Source organism: Nicotiana tabacum, chromosome 10 (genome assembly GCF_000715075.1).
Source record: "Nicotiana tabacum cultivar K326 chromosome 10, ASM71507v2, whole genome shotgun sequence".
In the NCBI taxonomy this organism is placed as follows: Eukaryota; Viridiplantae; Streptophyta; class Magnoliopsida; order Solanales; family Solanaceae; genus Nicotiana; species Nicotiana tabacum.
Window position 1 is genome coordinate 99,901,875 of NC_134089.1, and position 18,309 is coordinate 99,920,183.

Consider the following 18,309-nt stretch of genomic DNA (forward strand, 5'->3'; position numbering starts at 1 on the left):
AGCTTGCTTAACATGGCTCACCTCAAGTCTAATTTCAAAAGGGCTGATTGATTAAGGAAGGCTTAAAGGAATTTAAATTTATTTTAGGCTAATGCTCAAACTAAGTTTAATAATTAGTGGACTAGGATTGAGTGAAACCAGGCCTTTGGTTGTTAAAGGGGTCTGAGCTGGCTGTAGGTCCAATTGTTACGTGCCGGCTCCTGGACAAGCGCAAGAACAAAGTTGGGCTCAACCTGAGGCCCAGATTGAAAATAACATCGATAATGGGATAACTTAGGTGCAACTGGGCCAAAGACAACAACCCAATTGCACAGCCTGAGCGAGGTCACTTGGAGTTCACACTAGGAAAGGGTAATAGCAAATCAAACGGTCAGGCCCAGGCAAGGCCCAACTAACTACACTACACATAGCAAAATACCAACTGAACTTTGAAAGTCATATTGCAAGAATAGTCATGTTATCGATTTTTAAAACAATGTTATCTTCATGCTAACCATAGGATCTAAATTATAACACTACTTGTCAATCTTAAAAATAATTTACTAAACATGTTATTCATCACACTAATATCACCTTCTGAGATTCATTCAAAGATCAAACATTGAAACATCCACATTTGTCCTCATACTTACAATATTAGAGCTGAATTTTTTCGTCTAAAGCCAAATTTTAAAGGAACAATCTCGAACAATTTCTACTGAGTATAATTACTGCTTGGTGCAATAGGATTAAGAAAACTCATTATGGACTGATTATCCCTACTAGTTTGAAAATAATTCAATCAAAACTTTTCCAAAGAAAATGTTATGCGTATACAATAACCTATGCTGCAACATTCCAAACTAAGTACATGACTAAGAAATAGTTTATATACAGTTCAAATGTACTATCTAAACATGGCTGAATACACAAAAGTTCAATAAATTAAGGCTACTTCAATAAAGAACAAACAAGTGAATCTTTGAAGAAATATAGGCTAGTGTTCAGTGAACATTCATCTATAACTAGTTAAATCAATTACAAGGCTTCCAAATACACTTCTCATATTAGCAAGATCCAAAAAGTACCTGGAAAAATCAAAGCAAAATGAAGGTGAATGAATCAGCACAGTAGCAACTTTTAGCTCAGCAAATCAAAAACAGCAAAAACCTAGTTCTTCTAAACCATTTTGAAACCAGAATGCACAAAATTCTTTTGAGCTTTTGAAAGGTCTGACTAACAGAGAACTTAAAGAATAGAACCAAGCAAATTTTGAACAATTTTCAGTCTTTAAAACTTAAAAGAAGCCCATCCATTTTTTAAGTTTTTCAGTGTGTAATTCTCTAAAATCTGAATTGAAAGAGAAGGGAAACGAACCTCTTATAGAGGACCTCTAGGGCAGCAGAAATGATTCTATTGTTTTCCAATTGCCCCTTCCCCAATTTTTATTTTTTAAGTTAAATCCCTGAATTTTTAGCCTTCTTGCTAAGTTAATCCCAAACCCCACCTTCCAGGTAGCTTCCTAATCAATTATACAAGATTTCCCTAAACTAAAAACCCTGAACTACCATTTAGGCTTATGCTATTTACATTCAAGACCAAATATGGGTCAGGTTGACCCCAAGACCCAAAGGCTTGGGCTTGCAAGACCCGGACTGACCCCTTTCTTTGGGCCTCTATTGACAGAGCCCAAATTGATTCCAGAAACCAACGAAAACCCAAGAAAATGGCCAATCGGAGTTATATGAACTCCTGGAACCAAAGATTCTAAATAAAGCAAAAATAGAAGAAAAACTTGAGCGAAACCAAACGATGCTGACTAAAAGAAAAATAATCTAAAATTAACAGGCATGATTTGAGAAATAGAAAAATAAGAAAGAAAAAGGAAAGAATCAGACGAATCTGAGAATGAAATTCAAACAAAAAACAAAGGACCTGAAATACCTGGAAGAGACAGATAGACGATGGGTTTGAGCGGACTATCCGGCGGTTTCGACTCGAACCAAAAATGAGTGTTAGTCGGGTTGTTCTTGGGAGAACAACCATCTAACACTTGTTTCAGGTCGAAATCTCTTCCGCGCTTTGGAGAAAATCAAACCAAGCCTTTTGCATGAGGAATCAAAGGTGGGAATGAATCTAGGGTTCTATTTAAGATCTGAAATTTGAGAAAAATGGAGGGGATTTCGGGGAAATTGACGGTGGTTTAGTGTTTGAGGGATTATGGGGACTGTGTAGTAAAGTTTTGGGAGGATTTGGAGGTCAAACACCGGTGGGGAATGACGGAATTTGGAGACAGCGTTAGGGCTTGGACGAAGGAGATGAGAGAGACAGAAGAGGGGTGTTTGGCTTAAGTTGTCTTTAGGGCTTTTGGACAGTTATAAGCAAATATAGGGGAAATGGTATTGGCCGTTGGATGAAAGCAAATGGAAGGCCGGGATTTAATTAAAACCTTGAACTCCAAACGGCGTCATTTGGTTAAGCTGTGAAGACTGGACCGGGTAAAGGCGTGATTGGGTCGGATCTTAAATGGTTTTCAGGGGGAAAATCATTTGGGCTGCTACGAATTTGGCCCAAAAACAACCTTCTTATTTCAATTTTCCTTTCTTTTCCAAATTAATTTAAAACCTAATTAACTATTAAAACTAAATTAATCTACCAAATTAAGATAATTATTAGTCATAGTATTTACAAAAATTAAATAACTCCTAAATTAAAAGAAAAACTATAAAATTCAAAAATTAAAAAGTTAAAATGCAAAGTGAGTTATTTTTGTGATTTTAATCATTTTTATAAGACAACTAAATTGCTAATTAACCCAAAAATGTAGAATTAAATCCTAAATGCAAATGCAAAGTATTTTTTTGTATTTTCATGAATTAAATGAAATTAAGCATGCACAGAAAAATGCAAATAATTAAGAAAATTCTACAATAATTCCTAAAATGACAAACAATTAAAAGAAAAATCTAATTCTTTAAGAGTAATTAATGTGGGCCAAAAATCACGTGCTCACAATTGGTATTGTATGCCGACCATTTTCATAGTTCATTATTAGAGTTATTCACCATTTTCATATTCCTCTAGATGAAAAGAACTTTAATTAATGCTAATTAGTGAATTCGACACATGCAAGAAATTATTAGGCTTGTTTATAGCTTGTTTGGATGGTTGTTACATATCGTTTCATAATGTATCGTATTGCATTGTATTGTACTGTATCTTTCGATGAATACAATGTTTGGATGGATTGTGTCGTTTTGACGTCGCTTCATGGTATCACGCACCAGTAATATGATGAATAAATTTTCAATATTATAAAGAAAGATTATGATACGGTATATAAAAAGGTAGGGTAAATGATAAAATAAAATTATTTAATAATAATGAAGGGTGAGATTGAGAGAAAAAGACAAGGTAACGACGCGGCCACACCAAATTGGTCGTTACATAAAGTGGCACATTTCATCGTTACGTAACGACGGATTTTACAATTCGCTATAATAAAATTTAAGTAACAATCAAAACAAATATTGTATTTAAAATAACAATATGATACAATATAATAGGTAACAACCATCCAAACATCCTATTATCTTTATTCTTGGATATCATAATTTTTTTTATTACGTACTGAGTAGTATGATTAGTTTATTCTTAGGGGATGCTATGAAAGCCAAAATGTGATGCCATTCGCCTAAAGGAAAAGAATATGATGCTGATCTCACCCTGTCATTCTGCACGTGACACACATCTGAATATAAATTAGTTTTGATTTCGTTTTTCTTCGTTCTATATTTGAAGTTTTTGAGAATTGAAGTGGAAGGAGATTTGAGTTGCTATTAAGATTGTTCAACAGATGATATAATTTTGTAACATTTATTGGAAGAAATACATGAAATGGGATCAAAATATTCAACGGAAAAGTACCCTATCTCAAATTTACAAAAATGGTGGCACATGTAGCATAAGACAAGATCCTTAATATGAGACACTACTATCATGTTTTTTGTAGTTTACCTGTAAGGAGAGTTTCCCCCTTGCAATTTTACCAGAGAATAATATGAGCCATTTTTTCCTATAGAAAGTAGATCAGAATGTGAGCCTTGCTCTGCAACTATTCCATCCTTGATGACAGCAATGGAAGTAGCTTTCTGTATTGTGGATAGGCGGTGAGCCACAACAATGCATGTTCGCCCAACCATCATCTTCTCTAGTGCTTCTTGGACTGCGCTTTCAGATACAGTGTCAAGAGCACTAGTTGCTTCATCTAACAGCATGATTTTTGGGTTCTTGAGTATTGCTCGGGCAATGGCTATTCTTTGTTTCTGACCTCCTGATAGCTGCACTCCCCTTTGTCCACATTGAGTTTCATATCCATCATTCATCCCACTGATCACAAAAGTAAGCGAATTAATGATAAGTTTATAGTTTGTACAATAGCTTTGTTTAGCAAATGTCCTTTGATATTTGAAATTTGTTATGCAGCTGAAAGAACTTCAAATAAATTTGTGATGATATGGATAGCTGACCTTATAAACTCATGAGCATTAGCAAGCACAGCTGCCTTTCTGATCTCAGATTCCTTGGCATTCTCTTTTCCATAGGCAATGTTCTCATAGATAGTTCCTGCAAAGAGAGTTGGTTCCTGGCTAACTAATGCGATACTTTTCCTCAGCGATCTCAAGTTGTAGTCTTTTATATCCCTATCGTCGATATAGACTGATCCTTTGTCTGGATCATAAAATCTTTCAATAAGCCCAGTTATAGTTGATTTGCCACAACCGCTTTGTCCAACTAATGCTACTGTGGTTCCTGCACTTATCTTGAGGCTTAATCCTCTAAAAATCAGCTGGTCTGGTCTTGATGGGTAAGCAAAGAATACTCTTTTCAGCTCCACATGTCCCGTTATTTGTGTTCTTATTGCATCTATTGCTGACGAATGATCTGGATTAATCTCGGTGTTTCTATCGAGAATTGCAAAGACTGAACCCACGGCGTTACTTCCCCTAGATATATCTTTAGTCATGCTTCCTGCCTCAGCAATGGTATATGCAGTGAAAAGCAGTGCTAGAAATGCTTGAAAAAGTTTCTCAGGGGATATTTCCCCTTGTGATAATAGCTTCCCACCATACCAGTAAGCTAAAGCTGTAGAAGCTGCAGCTAGGAATTGAGAGCTACACAGTCCTACACCGGCGTACCAAGATTGTCGGATGCTTTCCTTCCTAGGACCTTCTAATGTGGCTTTAAAGAGCCCTACTATCCTTTTCTGAGATGAGAAAGCAGTTATAGTTCTATGATTAATAACAGCTTCACTTGCTAGTTGGCTTCCTTCCCTTTGAGCTTTCTGTGCTTTACCAGACATACTTTTCATCAGAACACTTCTTGCATAAAAGCTTCCAATGAGCAAGGGTTGAGCTGCCATCATCACTAGGGCCAGCTTCCATGTTAGGAAAAGTCCTAATGTATAAGCAAATGTAGCGGCAAAGAATGCTTGAGCTAGCAGTGACATGCGGTCTCCCACAAGGGAACGAACCATATTTGCTTCAGTTGATAGCCGGGCACATATGGCTGCACTAGTGTTCTCATCTTGATCAAACCATCCTATCTCAAAGGTCATGAGTTTATCAAGCAGCTTCTCCCTTATCCTTCTGGTTAGCTTTTCTCCCATGACAGCAAAATTATAGTGTTGGAGAAGATTTGTGAAGAAGTTGAAAACAGCAAGACCGATGAATACAAAAGAATAGACCCTTGTGTGGGATTGGATGGAAGATTTATCAGGCCGGAAATAAACAGATATAACTGCTCCAACACAGTAGGCATTTATTGGCTGAACAGCTCCCGAACCTATCGCTCCTATGCATCCAAGCAAGGCTCTGCCCCATTCAGGAGCATTCATTTTCAGTAAACGCAATTGTGAAGGTGCTCGATAAGCCTCTTTTGTGAAATGGCCATCATCACTTTCATAGGATTCTTCATACTGAACGGAGTAAGGAGCTGAGAGTGGTGCACTACTTCGGGAAAATGCTGGGCTAAACGGGTACATAACAGGTGTAGCGGCTGCACTGGAGATCATGTTGAATGGACTTTGTGGAGCAGTACCCTTTCGATAGCTACTTCTTCCTCCAGTCTTTTTGCTAGGGGTGTTGGCAACATCATTTAATGTGGCTAGTTGCTGCAACTGTACCATTTTGTAATACTCTCCACCTTCCCCGTCAGTCATTTGCATAAGCTCTTCGTGTGTCCCAGACTCTATTACTCTCCCTTGTTGAAGGACCACTATCCTATTTGCCATTCTAATGGTGGATAAACGGTGAGCTATGACGATTGCAGTTCTTCCCATAGACGCATGATCGAGGGCTTCTTGTACAACTCTTTCAGATTGTGAATCAAGTGCACTTGTAGCTTCATCAAGCAGCAGGACTTTTGGGTCTCTTATCAAAGCTCTCGCTATGGCTATTCGCTGCTTTTGTCCTCCAGATAACTGCAGCCCAAATTGGCCAACCTGCAATATTTAAAGCGTTCAATTTCAACTATAAGATAGAGTGATAGACCACAGGAAGACTTCAGTAAGGATGCGCTTTTCTGTTTTATACAGGTGAGAAAACAAGGTACACTATTAGGATAACCATCACTAAGATTCTTTTGGTCGTGGTTAAGTATTTTGTCCTTCAAATTTGCAGATTTATATAGAGTTAAAAGCAGATCAATTGTTGGAGCAAGGCTCTGGTACCTGAGTTTCATATGCATCTGGTAACTTGATAATAAAGTCATGACCATTTGCAGCTTTAGCTGCCTTCTCCACTTCTTCCATGGTTGCTCCTTCCTTTCCAAATAATATGTTCTCTTTTATGGTTGTTGCAAAGAGGATCGGTTCTTGATTAACCAAACCCATTTGGGACCTCAGCCATTTAAGATGGAGTTTCTTTATCTTGTGTCCATCCAAGGAAATATCACCTTCAATGGGGTCGTAGAATCTCTGAAGCAATGAGATGATGGTCGATTTCCCAGAACCACTACCCCCAACAAGTCCTGTAGTTTTTCCAGGCGAAATTCTAAGATTCAGGCCTTGCAAGATAGGCGTATCAGGCCTTGAGGGGTAATTGAAGTATACACCACTGAATTCGATCTCTCCTCTTACATATGACAATGCTTTCCCCTTCTTATCTTCAGTGTCAATTGCTTGCTGTCTATCAATCATCTCTGTGATCCGAATAGCAGCAGACTTTGCCTCTGTGATTGCTGTAAGATTTGGAAGAGCCGACAAAATATTTCTGCAAGAATGTTGCAGTTTAATTAACATCATTTCCAGCTGTTGAAATGTCAAATATTTCAGCTTGCCACATCGGTGGGTTAGCAATAGTTGGGGGGATTTTCCCCCTATAAAAGAAGGTTTAATGTTTAGGATTTAAATACACCTCTCATTTGCCTTCTCATCTGTTTAAGGCATTTGTATCTTCTCTCTTTAGTATTATTTCACTTGTATTTTTGGAGTGGAATAAAATATTGGTTGTGTCCGAGGAGTAGGCAAAATTAGCCGAACCTCGTAAATTCTGGTGTTCCCTTTATTATTGCTTTATTGTCTTATTTATTATTTGGTGGCTGTCATAATTTTTGGTATAGTAGTTGTGACTTATTCACACTATATACATTTGGCTTCCGCAACAATTGGTATCAGAGCCAAGCTACTGTCTAAGTATGCTCTGTGGTTGCAGCATAGTCTGATCTTCCACATCAGAAAAGATTTATCTTGGTAACTGAGTCAAGGTTCTGTCTGAGTATGCTCTGTGGTTGTAGCTTAGTCTGATCTTCCACACCAGAAAGGAAATAATCTTGATTTGTGTCGTCAGCTATTAAATAATATTTGTGTCAAAGATGGGAGACAATAAACAAGAAGAATCTACATCAAGTGTCAACAATACGTCATCATTGGCATCTTCGCTTATGACAAGAATTGTGTCAAATGCGAAATTTGCGGTAGAAATATTTGACGGGTCCGGACATTTTGGGATGTGGCAAGGCGAGGTTCTAGATGTCCTTTTTCAACAAGGGCTAGATCTGGCCATTGAAGAAAAGAAACCAGATGTTATTGGAGAAGAAGATTGGAGAATTATCAACCGTGTTGCTTGCGGTACTATTCGATCCTACCTTGCTAGAGAGCAGAAATATCCATACACAAAGGAAACTTCTGCAAGTAAATTATGGAAAGCACTGGAGGATAAATTTTTGAAGAAAAACAGTCAAAATAAATTGTACATGAAGAAGAGACTGTTTCACTTCACCTATGTTCCTCGTACCACGATGAATGAACATATCACCAGTTTCAATAAGTTGGTCACAGATTTGCAAAATATGGATACAACTTATGATGATGGTGACTTGGCCTTAATGTTGTTGGCGTCACTTCCTGATGAGTACGAGCACCTTGAAACTACTCTATTCCATGGAAATGACGAAGTTTCTCTCAGAGAAGTTTGTTCGGCTTTGTACAGCTATGAACAAAGAAAGCGAGAAAAACATAAGGGCGGAGAAGGAGAAGCACTATTTGTGAGGGGTCGTCCTCAAAATCAAACGAGGACAAAGAAGGGAAGATCCAAGTCAAGATCCAGACCCAACAAAGATGAATGTGCCTTTTGTCGAGAAAAAGGGCACTGGAAGAAAGACTGTCCGAAGTTGAAGAATAAGGCCAAACATAACAATGGAAAGGCCATTATGGATTCAAATGTAGCTGATTGTGATGATTCAGACTTCTCATTAGTTACAACAGAGTCATCAACATCATCAGACATATGGTTGATGGACTCGGCTTGTAGCTATCATATGTGTCCCAACAAGGACTGGTTCGTGGAATTTCAAGAAGGAGAATATGGAGTCGTTCACACAGCGGATAACAGCCCTCTTACCTCATATGGCATTGGTTTAATACGATTAAGGAACCATGATGGAATGATCAGAACATTAACAGATGTTCGATATGTACCGGATTTGAAGAAGAATCTCATCTTTGTGGGAGCCCTAGAATCAAAAGAGTTCAAAATCATTGCAGAAAATGGAGTGATGAGAGTATGCTCCGGTGCACTAGTGGTAATGAAGGCTAATCGGAAGAATAATAATATGTACCGTTATCGTGGAAATACAGTTATTGGGACAGCGACAGTGACATCCAGTGACGACAAAGAGGCAGATGCAACCAAGCTATGGCACATGCGCTTGGGACATGCTGGAGGAAAATCCCTGAAAACTCTATCAGAACAAGGATTGTTAAAAGGAGTAAAGGCTTGCAACTTGGAGTTTTGTGAGCATTGTGTTAAAGGGAAACAGACAAGGGTTAAATTTGGTACAGCGATCCATAATACTAAAGGCATTTTGGATTATGTACACTCTGATGTTTGGGGTCCTTCCAAAACACCTTCATTGGGTGGGAAGCACTATTTTGTAACCTTTGTTGATGATTTTTCTCGAAGAGTGTGGGTGTATACAATGAAAAACAAAGATGAAGTGCTGGGAATTTTTCTCAAATGGAAGACGATGGTGGAGAATCAAACAGGCAAGAGGATCAAGTGTATTCGCACAGACAATGGAGGTGAATACAAAAATGATCATTTCAATAAGGTCTGTCAAAATGATGGCATCGTCCGACACTTCACTGTCAGACATACACCACAACAGAATGGAGTGGCTGAACGTATGAACCGGACCTTGCTGGAGAAGGTACGGTGTATGTTGTCCAATGCTGGCTTGGGCAAAGAATTTTGGGCTGAGGCAGTTACATATGCATGCCACCTCATTAATCGCTTACCATCTGCTGCTATTGATGGCAAGACACCATTTGAAAAATGGTATGGAAAGCCTGCTTTAGATTATGACTCTTTGCACGTGTTTGGCTCAACTGCATATTATCATGTGACGGAGTCAAAATTGGATCCAAGGGCAAAGAAGGCTATTTTTTTGGGAATTACTTCTGGAGTCAAAGGATATCGCTTATGGTGTCCTATGACAAAGAAAGTAATATTCAGCAGAGATGTTACCTTTGATGAATCTGCTATGGTAAATAAGGTAACAGAAGACACCAAACAAAATAAAGGTGCTTCTAAGCAGGTGGAGTTTGAGGGAAAATTTATTTTTCCTACACAAGAAGCAGAGGAGGAAACAAATGAAGATTACCCTCTGGAAGGAGAGCCAGTAGAGGAGATTCCAACTCAGGAACCTCAACAATAACTTGAATCAATAGCAACCAGCAGGCCAAAAAGAACAATAACGAAACCTGTTCGTCTCATAGAGACGGTTGCTTGTGCAACCTCAATTGTAGCTGATGATGTTCCTACTACTTATAAAGACGCTGTCCAAAGTTCAGAAGAAGATAAGTGGAGGATTACCATGAATGATGAAATACAGTCCCTTCATCAGAATCATACATGGAGATTGGCCAATCTCCCGAAGGGAAAGAAAGCAATTGGGTGCAAATGGGTATTTGCAAAGAAGGAAGGATTTCCTAACCAAGTAGATGTTCGCTACAAAGCAAGATTGGTTGCCAAAGGATATGCTCAAAAGGAGGGAATTGATTACAATGAAGTGTTTTCTCCAGTTGTAAAACATTCCTCCATTAGAATTATGTTGGCTTTGGTAGCACAATTGGATTTGGAACTAGTTCAGATAGATGTAAAAACTGCGTTTTTACATGGAAACTTGGAAGAGGAAATCTACATGACTCAGCCAGAAGGATTCAAAGTTGATGGAAAAGAAAATATGGTGTGCAAACTTGAAAAATCGTTGTACGGATTGAAACAATCTTCTAGACAATGGTACAAGCGATTTGACGAGTTTATGTTGCGACAAGGGTACAAAAGAAGCAAATACAATCATTGTGTGTATTTGCACAAGCTTAAAGATGGTTCCTTTGTATATCTTCTCCTATATGTTGATGATATGTTGATAGCTTCCAAGAATTCGGAAGAAATTGATAAGTTGAAGATTCAACTGAAGAAGGAGTTCGAGATGAAGGATTTGGGTGAGGCAAAGAAAATTCTTGGCATGGAGATAATTAGAGATAGACGTTCAAAGAAACTCTGTTTATCTTAAAAGGAATATTTGAAGAGAGTACTTCAACGTTTTGGCATAGATGACAAGACTAAGCCAGTTAGTACTCCACTTGCTTCCCATTTTAAGCTAAGTACTATTATGTCGCCAATGGATGAAGCTGAACGAGAGTATATGTCAAAGGTACCATACACAAATGTTGTTGGTAGCTTGATGTATGCAATGGTTTGCACAAGGCCTGACATTTCACAAGCTGTTGGAGTTATTAGCAGATATATGCACAATCTAGGGAAGGAGCATTGGCAAGCTGTGAAGTGGATTCTACGGTATATTCATAATACTGTAGATGTCGGGTTAGTTTTTGAGCAGGAAGACAATAAGTTTGTAGTTGGATATTGTGACTCAGATTTTGCGGGTGATATGGACAAATGAAGATCAACTACTGGTTATGTGTTTACTTTTGCAAAAGCACCAGTTAGTTGGAAGTCTACTTTGCAGTCAACAGTTGCTTTGTCTACAACAGAGGCAGAGTACATGGCTATTACAGAGGCTGTGAAAGAGGCAATTTGGCTTCAAGGATTGCTAAAGAAGCTTGGTGTTGAACAAAAAGGTATCACAATTTTTTGTGATAGTCAAAGTGCTATTCAATTAGCGAAGAACCAAGTTTATCATGCAAGGATGAAGCACATTGATGTTCGGTATCATTTCGTACGAGAAATCATAGAAGAAGGTGGAGTCACGGTGAAGAAAATTCATACTACGGAGAATCCTGCTGATATGCTGACAAAGGTGGTGACTGCGGTCAAGTTTCAACATTGTTTGGATTTGATCAACATTGTTGAACACTGAAGATTGAAGATGAAGATACAACCAAAATTTGTTATAGAGAGAAAATTGAAGACGTGGAATTTTTGCCAAGGTGGAGATTTGTTGAAATGTCAAATATTTCAGCTTCCCACATCGGTGGGTTAGCAATAGTTGGGGGGATTTTCCCCCTATAAAAGAAGGCTTAATGTTTAGGATTTAAATACACCTCTCATTTGCCTTCTCATCTGTTTAAGGCATTTGTATCTTCTCTCTTTAGTTTTATTTCACTTGTATTTTTGGAGTAGAATAAAATATTGGTTGTGTCCGAGGAGTAGGCAAAATTAGCCGAACCTCGTAAATTCTGGTGTTCCCTTTATTATTGCTTTATTATCTTATTTATTATTTGGTGGCTGTCATAATTTTTGGTATAGTAGTTGTGACTTATTCACACTATATACATTTGGCTTCCGCAACAATTGGTATCAGAGCCAAGATACTGTCTAAGTATGCTCTGTGGTTGCAGCATAGTCTGATCTTCCACATCAGAAAAGATTTATCTTGGTAACTGAGTCAAGGTTCTGTCTGAGTATGCTCTGTGGTTGCAGCTTAGTCTGATCTTCTTTGTTTTTTTCTTGTTGATTGTTATGGTCGGTTGCTTCCCTGTCACTGTTCCTTGAGCCGAGGGTCTATCGGAAACAACCTCTCTACCTTTACAAAGTAGGAGTAAGGTATGCGTACACATTACCCTCCCCAGACCCTACTTGTGGGATTATATTGGTTTGTTGTTGTTGTTGTAAGCATGAGTATTTGTTAGGTATTTGCCATAATTTTCTTACCATATTTGGTTTTCCTATTTGTTGAAGGAAAGGGCAATATAATTACCTTAATTGGGTTTTCCTTTTTATAATTCTCCTATACTTGACTAGTCCTTTTTCTTATAGGAAAAGGTTTGGAGTTCTATAAATTGAAGATTCGTCCTTCTCATTCAGTAACATCCACAATGTAGCCATAGGGTCTTGAGAGTAGTGTTTAGGGGAGAACTTTACGGGACAAGTGTTAGTGTGTCACTTGTGTTTGCCTCTTTATGAGGTTGTTCTCTCGATATTTTGTACTCTATTTTTATATAGTGGATTGCTCATCTCCGCGGTGGACGTAGGTCAGTTGACCAAACCACGTTAAATGTTTGTGTCTCTTTTGGTAGATTTCTACTTTGTTGTCTCATTTATCGTCGTTGAAGGTTTTGTTTGCTAGCTTCCGCATGACACCTAGTTTTTTCGGTCCTAACAAGTGGTATCAGAGCGAGGTTCAAGACAGGTTCATCTTGGCGGGTTCAGTTCTAGCCGCAATATATTTGACGATAATCATGAATTTTGTCTGAGAAATTTGACCGGTGTGTTACGTACGTTGAGACAAACTTTGTGGTGGAGATTTGGAGATGCGGCCTGTTGAAGGCTATGTGAAGAAGGTGGATCAAGTTTATTTTGTCAGAAAATTCCGGCCAAGGGGGAAAATTGTTAGGTGTTTGTCATAATTTTCTTACCATATTTGGTTTTCTTATTTGTTGAAGGAAAGGGCAATATCATTACGTTAATTGGGTTTTCCTTTTTGTAGAAGGAAATTATAATTCTCATATACTTGGCTAGTCCTTTTTCTTGTAGGAAAAGGTTAGGAGTCCTATAAATTGAAGATACGTCTTCTTCATTCAGTAGCATCCACAATGTAGCCATAGGGGCTTGAGAGTTGTTTAGGGGGAGAACTTTACGGGACAAGTGTTAGTGTGTCACTTGTGTTTGCCTCTTCGTGAGGTTGTTCTCTCGATATTTTGTACTCTCTTTTTATATAGTGGATTGCTCATATCAGCGGTGGACGTAGGTTAGTTGACTGAACCACGTTAAATATTTGTGTCTCTTTTGGTATATTTCTCATTTGTTGTATGATTTATCATCGCTCAAGGTTTGTTTTGCTAGCTTCCGTATGACACCTAATTTTTACGGTCCTAACAAGTGGTTTTCCTATTTGTTTAAGGAAAGGGCAATATAACTACCTTGATTGAGTTTTCCTTAATTGGGTGTAAAGCTTGTGTGCATATTCCTAAAGATGAGAAATCGAAACTGAATGTCAAAACTAAGCAATGCATCTTTATCGGTTATGGTCAAGATGAGTTTGGGTATCGTTTTTATGATCCAGTTGACAATAAACTTATTAGAAGTCGTGATGCAATATTCTTTGAAGACCAAACTATTGAAGATATTGACAAAGCTGAGAAGATAGATTCTCAGAGTAATGAGAGCTTAGTTGATGTTAATCCAGTTTCAATTGCTAAGGCACCTATTGCACATAAAGAAACCCAAGACAATAATGGAGATAGTGATCAAGATCAAAATGATCATCATGGTGTAGATGTTATGGATGCTCCAGTTGATGAAGTTGTGGTTGATCAGCTACCAATTCTTGTACAGGTAACTACTTCGAATGCTCCTGAAACCTCTCTTAGAAGATCTACAAGGGAGAAGCAAAAATCCATACGGTATCCTCCTGATGAGTATGTACTTTTGACTGACATGGGAGAACTTGAGAATTATGATGAAGTCATGCAAGAGAATAGCACATATGAGTTAGTGAAATTGCCAAAAGGTAAGAGAGCTTTATCTAACAAATGGATATTCAGAATAAAGCAATATAGCCATACCTCTGCGCCTAGATACAAGGTGAGGTTAGTTGTTAAAGGTTTTGGCCAGAAGAAGGGAGTTGACTTTGATAAAATTTTCTCCCCTGTTGTGAAGATGTCTTCTATTCTGTGGTTCTAGGCTTAGCTGCAAATCTAGATTTAGAGGTTGAGCAGATAGATATCAAGACTGCTTTTCTTCATGGTGATTTAGATGAGGAGATTTATATGGAGCAGCTTGATGATTTTGTAGTTAAGCTTGCAGATAAGCATGTGTTTTGCAGAAAATTGGCAGCCATGAAGTCTATCAATAGTTCCTCTACTTGAAGACACAATTGGCCCCTTGGCTGGAGGGGGAGTTTTTTGGGCACATTCCCTGTTGTCCAGCCAAAGGCCCAATGGTTTAATCCTATTCTCTTTTGGTTTCCAATCTTATTCGGAATTAGATTCGGTTTATTCCTATTTTGAGTGGGTTTTGGCTTTAAGAGAAAGCACCACTCATGATCTATAAATAGGACAACCTTGGAGAATTATTCTATGCTCATTGATACAAGTCTTTAAAAGACTTAAGTACATAAGAGTGGTTTTTGAGAGAGCTTTCGTCAAGAGAGAAGAGAGAAGAAAAATATTTGTTTTGCTGCAGATTTTATTCCCACCATCCAACATTCAAATCGCGTTTACCGATTCGTTAACCGTTGGATCGGTATGAAATTTTGACTGAGTGTTCATAACATTTTATTCTTGGATTTGAATGGTGGAGATCAGATTTAGAGGCTTGTAGAATCTGATTTAGAGCCTCGAACAGCAGCTTCGTTTTTGTGGATTCTCCTCTTTCTTCAACTAATTAGTTGTTGCTCTTGTTACTATTGTTGCTCCGTGTTTGGCACTTGTTGTGTAGCCAATATAGAGAACTTTTGTAACCCTCTTATTGTTATAGTGGAGCCTTTTTTGGATCTTTGTGATCCCGTGGTTTTTACCTTCGATTTGAAGGGTTTTCCACGTTAAAATTTGGTGTTTTTTATCTTCTTTATTTTCGGGTTTGCCCCTTCCTCGACATAACAAATGGTATCAGAGTGAGGTTCAAGACAAGTTCATCTTGGCGGGTTCAGTTCTAGCCGTAACATATTTGACGATAATCGTAATTTTTGTTTGAGAAATTTGACCGGTGTGCTACACACGTTGAGACAAACTTTGTGGCGGAGATTTGGAGATGCAACTTGTTGAAGGCTATGTGAAGAAGGTGGATCAAGTTTATTTTATCAGAAAATTCCGGCCAAGGGGGAGAATTATTAGGTGTTTGCCATAATTTTCTTACCATATTTGGTTTTCCTATTTGTTGAAGGAAAGGGCAATATAATTACCTTAATTGAGTTTTCTTTTTTGTAGAAGGAAATTATAATTCTCCTATACTTGGCTAGTCCTTTTTCTTGTAGGAAAGGTTTGGAGTTCTATAAATTGAAGATCCGTCCTTCCCATTCAGTAGCATTTACAATGTAGCCATAGGGGCTTGAGAGTAGTGTTTAGGGGGAGAACTTTACGGGACAAGTGTTAGTGTGTCACTTGTGTTTGCCTCTTCGTGAGGTTGTTCTCTCGATATTTTGTACTCTCTTTTTATATAGTGGATTGCTCATCTCCGCGGTGGACGTAGGTCAATTGACCGAACCATGTTAAATGTTTGTATCTCTTTTGGTAGATTTCTCCTTTATTGTCTGATTTATCAGGTTTGCTTTACTAGCTTCCGCATGACACCTAATTTTTTCGGTCCTAACAGTATTAAGGTAAGAAAACTTACAGTCCTCCCATAAGAACATTGAAACCTGCTACAAATACATCACCACCTTTTTCTCCATGTTTGCTGACTAGAATCGATCCGAGCCATGCCTGAAAAGCCCAGCTAATATAAACCATTCCCAAGCTTCCCAGCAACAGCCCTCTAGCAAAGCCTTGCTTGATTCCTAATTCCATAACTTTCTGCAGCGATTGACTGAACTTCTCGAGAGTTTGGTTCTCAGCAACATAAGAGTATAGTGTTCTTATAGAAGAGATAGCTTGTTCTGCTATTCCTCCAGAGACTGCATAGGACTCTATCATCTGCATTCCCACGTTCATCATCATTGTCCCAAATCCAAGTCCTGGGATGATGAACATTAAGGTGAATGGTATTGCTGCCAATGTGATCTTCCATGATAACACAAACGCAAAGATGTGGCAGAACAAGAAAGATGACATATAAGCCAGGCAATCAGGTATCTGCATCGAACCACAATCCACCATATATTATGCAATGGCATGAACTTATGATATGTAAGCAACACAACAACCAGTTTCAATTCCCACTTCTATATGTTATGAAACTTGTACGATGAAGGGAAGAAGCGGGTGCCATGGACTAGAAGGAGTTTAAGTTCTAAGCACTGACGATATACATAATAAGTATTTATAGGTACATAACCTAAATTAAATACTACTAGTAACTTGCTATAACAAAGATCACACTGATGGTGTAAAGCAATTTTATATATCTTAAATCCAATAGATCATATATACCTTCTCGCCTATGGTCACTTGAATCGTAGTTGAATCAGCTGAGACGGTTGAAATCACTTGATAAGTAGTGGAAGATTCAGCTGCCTGAGTGTCAAAAAATCCAACTTCCTGCCTCAGCACAGATTTTAGATACTCTAATCTCATACGAGATGTTTGTCTTTCAGCAGTTCTTGCCCAACATAATCCTTCTGCAGAATTTTCAGTATGTCATCTTTGGTAAAGCACTATGTACAATTAAGAAAAAGAAGACATTCACTCTATATGCGCACTCCATTTTGGAAAAAGATGAATTGTAAAGAGAAGGATACTAAATGATATCTTCAGTATTTACCAACAAAAGCAGACAGTCCAACTCCAATTGCGACATAGAGTAGCCTAAGAGAATACTGCAATAAAATGAAAGGGAAAAAAAGAGAGATTATTATAAGGTCTTACTTGTTACTTCTAGTTGATATGCATATAGAACATAGTTAATTACGAGGGGAACTCAAGTTCATTATTTTCTCACCTTGTTCACAGTATGCATAGAAACTGAACTACTTAGGTTTCCATAATCATTAATCACTTCACTAAGCACAAACATCATTAGAGGAATCTGCAGACCATCTCCCATACTTCCTAAAGTCCCAAAGAACATTAACAACTTGTCTGTTTTATCAGCAAATTTAAACATTCCTCCTTTATTATTCCCCATTATTTCTTATGGTTCCCTTAAAGAGGGTTCTGCACCTTTTAGAACACACACAAAATCTATAATCCCTACACGTATACTATATATATATCCTGGTCTTTTATACGTGGCTAGTTATATATGTTGCAGGCCGTAGGCGGATATTAGCTAATGGAAGTATGCGATAGTAGCCGGCTTGTAATTGGTTGTCCTTAACTTTACAATGTGTGTTGGTTTTATGAGACTTGACAATTCCGCCAGGATAATGATTGCTTCTCCTTGTTTTTACTTCACTTAGTGTGTGCTTGGTATGAACTATGAAGGAAAATATTACTCTAAATAATCTTTATTTCATTTCACGCTCTTTAAGAATTAGAGAGGTAGGAGGCTTTCCTTTGTTATAGAAATAATATAAAATGCACTACTAAAGAAAAAAAGAACTTTTCCCCCTTTTTAATGGACAATTCTTTTTGGTGTTTAATTGCCAAGAAATGACACATATTTTTAAAAATACTTTGTTTACCAACAACGCACTTGTATTTCTTTGAGATTTATCATGACAGGTTAGAACTCTCAAAGTAAGGCTATGTTAAGTAAGATGCGTGGT

General features: G+C 37.9%; 1 protein-coding gene across 1 annotated transcript; it reads right to left on the reverse strand.

Annotated features, from left to right (window-relative positions):
• Window positions 1-3,839: 3,839 nt before the first annotated feature.
• On the reverse strand, window positions 3,840-17,793 carry LOC107771802 (putative multidrug resistance protein). Its single transcript, XM_075223148.1, has 7 exons — window positions 17,541-17,793; window positions 17,364-17,418; window positions 17,033-17,220; window positions 16,278-16,735; window positions 6,710-7,250; window positions 4,509-6,481; window positions 3,840-4,368 (listed from the first exon to the last, which is right to left on the reverse strand). Exons 1-7 carry the CDS (start codon window positions 17,724-17,726, stop codon window positions 3,993-3,995), a joined length of 3,777 nt encoding a protein of 1,258 aa, XP_075079249.1. The 5' UTR covers window positions 17,727-17,793; the 3' UTR covers window positions 3,840-3,992.
• Between the last annotated feature and the right edge of the window lie 516 nt (window positions 17,794-18,309).